This window comes from Nicotiana tabacum, chromosome 24, assembly GCF_000715075.1.
Source record: "Nicotiana tabacum cultivar K326 chromosome 24, ASM71507v2, whole genome shotgun sequence".
In the NCBI taxonomy this organism is placed as follows: Eukaryota; Viridiplantae; Streptophyta; class Magnoliopsida; order Solanales; family Solanaceae; genus Nicotiana; species Nicotiana tabacum.
This window is the reverse complement of record NC_134103.1, coordinates 24558848-24566208: the sequence shown is the minus strand read 5'-3', so window position 1 is coordinate 24566208 and position 7361 is coordinate 24558848. Positions and strand designations below refer to the sequence as shown.

The window sequence follows — 7361 nt, the reverse complement described above, 5'->3', positions numbered from 1 at the left end:
TGTTGACTAGAGTAATGCTAAAATTATTACTAACATATATAGCTTACAACATTGTAGTTTGAATTTTCTCAAGACTAAGCCAAAACATATTGCAACAGCATGTGCTCCTTACTACCCAAATATCTCTGATCCAAAATCACCACTCTTTCACCGCAGCTCTGTCGCCACCTACTTCTCCGAGTCACCGGAGACATCGAATCTCAGGATGACGCCGACGATTCTGCTGATTTGAGGGAGAAGAGAGGGGATTGAGAATCTTGCTAATAGAGAGAAGGAAGAGAGATAAAGAACATAATTGACGTATTTCATACCTCAATGATAGGGTATAAAATAAATACCTATTTTGCTATAAAATAAAAAATGTAGCTATAAGTAATAATATTAGACCCACTGACATATGATGTAATTTTGTCTAATATGAATCCTCTCTTTGTCAAGGAAATATAAGGACTATGGTAGATATAGATCTTGATCAAGATCAATCACACTTCCAACTGAAGTAGATCTCAAATCATGTCTCTTCCTAGTAATTAAATACACAACAAGATTATTACATTTAGAATCTACGAATAAACAAGTAATATCTACAAGAAAACTTGACTTCTTAAAACTTCAATTCTTCGACTTTCAAATGTTCTGAAGGGAACTGGGGACTTAAAGTTGCAGCATTATATGACAACTTCATGCTTATGAGTTCTTGACAAACGCCTTCTAATTACCAAAAAAATCCACCAAGTTGAGGACATGGAATATCATAGGAGGAAACAGGTATAGAAAGAACAAAGAAAAAATGTAAAAGTAATATTTTAGCAGAGTGGCAATATCATAGCATTTTGGTGAAATCATAAGAAGCACAAGGGTAGCATAACTAATTAAAGAAAAAAGGGGTGAAACCATTCACCTCTGGAGTCAAAAGAATGTAAGACTTACACCAAACATTAAGGATTGAATGATTCATTTGTTCCGTAGCTAAACTCTGAAATGTAGATTAAAATGAATACAACAACTGACAATTTTACAGAATTCACTAAAGTAACAACTAATGAAAAAAGTTACATAGTGATCTTCCAAATTGCTGCAGCTACAACCCTCTTCATACTCTCTTGAAAACAAAAAAAACCAATGAGTTCATAACTCAAAGAGTAGTAGTAGTTGTTGTCTAGAACATTTAAAGCTATGTAACAAACATAAACAAATGACAGGAAAAATTAAGATGTGGATCCATGATTTTAATTTTATGGGTTCCTACAACGATATCAAGTTAATATACATTAATAACCGGACCAACGGACGGGGTTCCTAGCTAAATATTTTTATACATTTGATACAGAGTCTAAACAAAAGTTATTGGGTTCACATGAACCTGTAACCTTTGCACTAGATCCTCCCCTGAACAATATTATGGTCTTTCTCTTTTTAGTCGCTTGAGGAATACACTTTTTACAGCTTTAGACCAATAAATAAAAAACAATGATCTTTTTGCATATATGTTTCACTTTATATCAGACATACCTTAGTGTTCACATCCAACAAATATATTTGTTGTAACAGCCCAGAAATCTCAGTGATAGAACCTTAGGTCCCAGCTTCCAGTAACCAGCTCCTCCACCTTGCTTTACAAATTATCTGCAGAACCTACAATTTGCGGATGTAGCCATTACAACCAATCATCTGCAATTTAACTTGACCAATATATATATAATTTCCTAATTAGCTGTTTGCATTGATAAGGACAAGGCTTTGTTGAGTTTATCCATCTTTCGTAGCTAAAACAAGTTTTCTTTTTTCTATTGATGATACTTCTATTTCAAGAAATGTTATCTTTAGTAAAATAAGAGATTTGTCTAATTAATAAAGCTTTCTTGAGCCGAGAGTCTTTCGCAAACAACCTCTCTATCTTCGTAAGGTAGAGGTAAGGTCTCCGTACACACTACCCTCCCCAGATCCCAGTTGTGGGATTTCACTGGGTGTTTTTTTTTTTTTTTTGTTGTTGTCTAATTATCAAAGCTTTAGACAATGAAGTTTATAATAGTAAGGAAAATGCATCTAACAAAGTCTATAAATGAGTTGTATTTTCTCAGCAGTGTACCTGAATACGGATAAATGTAGAGATTGAGATTAGCATTTTGATAATCTTCAAATTGTAGTTCTTGGATAAACCTGGCTGACTTTACAACAGATTCGTTGCACTCCCTTACCTCAATGGACTGTAAAAAAGGGCTGTCTATGAAACAAGAAGGGATCTCTTTCAGATTCTCGAGTCCACGCAGAAACAAGCGTTCAAGGTTAGGAAATGAGTACTCAACGGCATCCCATTCTTCAAGACAGCGACAAAACATTAGTATTAAGACTCTGAGTTCAGGGAACTCGTCATCATTCACTTCCCATTCTTCATCATCAAATTCAATGGCTAGCAGTTCTAGCACCTGAAGGTTCTGAAGCTGACCAATGTTTGATAAGTGCTCATGGCCCAGTCTAAAGATGGACAGTTTCAATATTTTGAGATTTGAAGCGGAGATGCATACAGGATACCGATGCTGGAGCTCTAAGACTTCACCAATAATGTGTAGCGTCTCAAGCTGTGTTGAAAAATCCAATACAGGGAACGGAGAGCTGCAAAAACCCTTGAATTTGCATTCCATTTCCCGAATATTAGGTGCTTTTCTCAACATCACTTCAACATCCTCGACACAAGAAAAATATGGCTGAGAAAGAGTGTCCAAATCATAAAATTTTAAGGAGTCATCATCAAATGGTTTCTCTGCATTACTTATAGTGAAGTACTGAGCAATATGTAGGTGTCTCAATTTAACCATCCTTCTAAGTGTTACCGGTAACGATATTTGGCCCCTAGATTTTAATACCAGAGTTTCAAGATTCGAAAGATTGGCTATGGATGTGGGGATTGAATTCTGATCAATTTCTGCAGAGAAATATCTCATGTAAACTAGATCAGTTGGAAAAAAATCAATAACAATGCAGTGCTCCAAATCCAACACTTTTAGAAACTTGAAATTCTGTAAAATGCGTGAAATTGTGAAACCGGGTTTGGGTATGGGGAGACGGGCAAAGATATCTGTATCACTCCTGAAAAGTACCGATCCAACAAGTGAGCAAGACGAGCTCCATTCTTCAAGATTATCCACTTCACGAAAAGCCAAGCGACGTTGCACATGCTGCTTACGAGAGTAAATGTTGGAAGAAGGATTGGCATTTTGATCTCTGTGAATATATAATTAGCAAAATCATAACATTGATTTTCAAAAATATAATCGGTCACGGTGAATATATAAATTTGTAAAATCATGTGATGAATTTTCAGTTATAACTTGATTTATTGAGAAAATAAAGCACTATTAGTTCGTATATTACCGAATTATCCATAGCAGAAGATTCTCCTCCGTTGCTTTTTCCTTGCAGAAGTCGAGCATTACATCATGAAGGCGACATGCTTCAACCTTACCATCTGAACTCCTCTTAGCAACGAACACTAGATTTTTTCCAATAAGATTCTCCAAGTAACCTTCGGCTATGTCCTCCAACCTCCTGCTTTCACAACTTTTTATAAATCCTTCTGAGGTCCATAACTTTGTTAACCTGGAAACATCAATCACTCTATCCTCTAAAAATGCTCCAAAATAAAGGAAGCAAGGCTTAAGATGATATGGTAAATTCTGATAGCTTAGTTCCACAATGGCCTTTGTATCACCATGAATGTGGGAACTTAATCTCGTAGCCACTTGTTTCCAGCTCTCTTCTTTCTTCTCCATCTTTGCCAGAATACCAGCTACCACAACAATTGAAAGAGGCAGCCCTCCACACTTTTTTGCTATTTGTCTCCCAACTTCTTCAAGGGAAGGAGAGCACCTTTCTTCACCAAACACTCTATCTTCTAGTAATTTCCAGCTTTCGTCATCATTAAACATACGAAGAGGAATGGGAAAACTAACACATTTAGCATAATTGGCAACTTCAAGATGTCTAGTTGTTAGAATGATTTTGCTTCCATTGTTGGCATCATAGAAGCAAGGCCTTAAATCATCCCACGCACTAGTTTCCCACACGTCATCCACAAGGATAAGATATCTTTTCCTCATTAAAGTTCTCCGAAGCTGTTCTGCTGCATCATGTACGGTAGAGAAGCTAGGGCTCTCACCAATAGCATCATGTAGAATTTCCAGTATCAAATCCATTCGTTTATATACTTGAGACACACAACATTGTGCACGAATATCAAAGTATTCAATAACTGACTCATCATAATAGATTTCTTTTGCCAAGGTTGTCTTACCAAGGCCAGGCATACCGACAATAGAGATAATATCCAGTTGTCGGTATCCTTTTGTTAGTTTGTCTCTCAATTCCATCCTCACATCTTCAAGACCAACAAATTGTTCCTTCATCTTTGGAGTCCAAACCAATTGTGATGACTTATGATCAGTGGTAGTATTCATGGTATCATCTACTACACATAACATTTCTTGCATCTCTGCTTTAATACAAGAAATCTCCTTTATGATATCGAGGAGCCAAAGCTGAAGACACCAGTGAGGAACTTCTTTGCTTATACTTATACAAGCATCAACTACATATTCCACCTCATACGCTTTGCTAATCAACTGTGTAGCCCAAATTTGATGTCTATCGTGCTTGTCATATTGTTGTTCGGCCACAGCCTTTAGAAAAGATTGCAAGCTCTCAAGTTCCTTCTGAATTATTTGAAGCTGGTTCATGACAGTAGCGAGTGAATCTGAATGGAGGCTCTGGAACTCCTTCAAGTTGTTTAAAAAGAAATCAACATAGCCTAGTCCATGAATCCTCGGCAAGTTAGATTGAAACGCCTTTCGAATGATGAGGTATATCATCGCTTTGACAGGCTGAATGTTTCCCGGAAGATCAAGACCAAGTGCTTGGTTCACATCCTCCAATGTCATGCCTTCTTTCTCCCCCTCGCTATCATATAATGAGTAAATTAGAAGTCCGGCATCAACAATAACAGTGTCCATATCTTGAAGACAAAATTCAAGATCTAGTATTGGCAGATGGATGAGATTGGCTCTTATAAGGCTGAGCATATCCTGAAGGATTGCCATTTGATCATTTGAAGAAACTGTCCCACTAGGATTACTAACAGTGGGTAGCTTCATCAAATTGTGTGCGGGAGCCTCCACAAATCCACTGTCAGTTACATGCTTATTTTGAATATTGGGATGCCATCCTGGTTGTGTAATCGACTTCAAAGTGCACAGGACATCTGTATAAATTTTGCGAATACCTGGCTGAATGGGCCTAATCTTCATTTGCAGGAGATTAGAAATCAAAGCATTCATTTCACCTGGAGCCACGTCTTGATTTTCCTTGCAATGGACTGGCAAATACAACCATGCAACCATTGCTGCGTGGCTGGACACAATTAAAACGTGAGTGAAGAAAGTATGTTCGCTTTGAGCTGGCTCTGTGCATTTGTTTGAAACAAAGCAAACGAAAAACCTCAGCAAATTCAACTCCTTCAAAACCTCTTTTAATTGTTCCTTTGGTTCCGGAACATAAAGTAGCGAACGAGGATCATCAATCTGCAGTAGAACATTGAGATTCTCTATAACACCATCGAGGAATTCCATTAGAAATTTGGGGGTAGGAATATCATCCTTGTTGGCTGGAAGTAGTATTGATGATACTTGGGCGAAGGAGTATTTTGATTGGAATTCGAGCTTACTCTTCCAAATTCCTGTTGGCACGTTGGAGGTAAAGGGATCAAAATTTGGATCCACAGACCCCTCCCAGTCAGAATCAGAGAAAAAAATTCGTTGAGTAGCCTGTTGTACTGATATGGACTTCTTCCAAATTTCTTTCATTTTCTTTGAGACGTCGAGCATGCCACATTCACCTGCGAAGGTGAAGCACTGCAGACTAAGAAAACTGTCCAGGAAATTTAACTCCCACAGAAAGAACTCCAATCGATCCCTTGAAACATCGTCAATATTAGAGGGTCGAAATTCAAGAAAGTCACGTCTTGTTTTAGACAAATCTTTGTCAAGAAACATGATTCTCCCTCTTTGTTAGAAATTGTGACAAAAGAATTAAACTGCTATGAACTTGAAATGCAAGGGGAAGAAGGAGAGAAGTTGAGATACAAATCAGATATCTATTTTAGTTGCTTCAATTATAACCAGCAAGTCAACTTATTGTAAGTAAGTCCACATTATTAGTTGCTACTTCCTTGTATGGACATGGGTAGATTCCTTTCCTTTTCTTCTTTACCAATTACAACTAACATTAAAAACAACAAACCAGTTTAATCCATGAATGGGTGAGAATGGTAGTTTGATTCAAATCTTATCCATATCTTGTCAATTATTTTTGAAAATATGTATATATAAACAATAAAAAATAAAAATATTAGGTATAAATATAACCGTTTGTCATTATAGTAATTTATTTATTTGTTACTTATTTAATATTTACATTGATTACAAAATTTCCACTTGTCATATCATAACATAACCGAAACAAAAGAGACCACCACTAATATTAAATACAGGAACCATTATTGAATTCTCATATCATGGGTACAAGCAGATCTACCTACACAAAGTAATATAATAGTAGTCATTAGAAATGTGAATAATCAATCAAGCGGCCATTTAAGAGACCGAAGAGCCATGTTAACCTGCTACTTAATTAATCATCAAGTTGAAGAATTTGGAAACATATATTTGGCCATTTTGTAACTCGATGTTTCTGATGAAGTGAAAGAGTCAGATAAAAGGGGGAAAATAAGTAAATTAACTAAAAGAATTCGAAAAGATTTAGCACAAATTATTAGTTGTTAGTCGGTGACCTCACCACTCTATATAAGTAATTTTCTATGCGGTTTACCAATAGTATTATTATTATTATTATTATTATTATTATTATTATTATTATTATTATTATTATTATTATTATTATTATTATTATTAATGCGTACAGGTTAATGTAAGCGACCTGCCTTAGCCTCGTCACTATTTCGTCGAGGTTAGGCTCGACACTTACAGAGTACATGGTTGTTTGTTTTATTTAAATATTTTCTGGCAATTAAAATTTTAGACTCTGAAACTTTCTTTTTGTATAGGGTCGGTTTGTATTAAATGTTCGAATGATATCGTGACACGTGAAACCGGAGGCAGACGGAAGATGAAGCAAGTGGAAACCAAGGCCGAGGACAACGACTTCGGTTGACACTGGGTAGATCCCGAAGGTAACAAACGAATGTTTATCACCATATGACATTGAATGAAAAATATTCCTCAGTATTAAATACGTTATCGTTACAGAGAATTTTGGCATCATGACCTACTCTTACATATTCATCAATGACC

General features: G+C 36.3%; 1 protein-coding gene across 3 annotated transcripts; it reads right to left on the bottom strand.

Annotated features, from left to right (window-relative positions):
• Window positions 1-6254, bottom strand: LOC107795795 (late blight resistance protein R1-A-like). Of its 3 annotated transcripts, none has more exons than XR_001650246.2 (4): window positions 3373-6254; window positions 2090-3222; window positions 1513-1635; window positions 1-220 (listed from the first exon to the last, which is right to left on the bottom strand). XR_001650246.2 is itself a non-coding variant. In XM_016618490.2 (3 exons), the coding sequence occupies exons 1-3, from the start codon at window positions 6042-6044 to the stop codon at window positions 1616-1618; spliced, it is 3825 nt and encodes a 1274-aa protein (XP_016473976.1). In that variant the 5' UTR covers window positions 6045-6254; the 3' UTR covers window positions 848-1615. The 3 variants fall into 3 exon arrangements, 1 of the variants encoding a protein (XP_016473976.1); XR_001650245.2 differs by lacking the exon at window positions 1-220 and adding an exon at window positions 848-1102; XM_016618490.2 differs by lacking the exon at window positions 1-220 and having other exon boundaries at window positions 848-1635.
• Between the last annotated feature and the right edge of the window lie 1107 nt (window positions 6255-7361).

Coding starts and splice junctions, on each gene's coding strand:
- LOC107795795 (XM_016618490.2), bottom strand. CDS start 6,044: ATGTTTCTTGACAAAGATTTGTCTAAAACAAGACGTGACTTTCTTGAA. Junction 3,223..3,372: donor CTTCTGCTATGGATAATTCG/GTAATATACGAA, acceptor ATATATTCACAG/AGATCAAAATGCCAATCCTT. Junction 1,636..2,089: donor CTACATTTATCCGTATTCAG/GTACACTGCTGA, acceptor CGCAAATTGTAG/GTTCTGCAGATAATTTGTAA.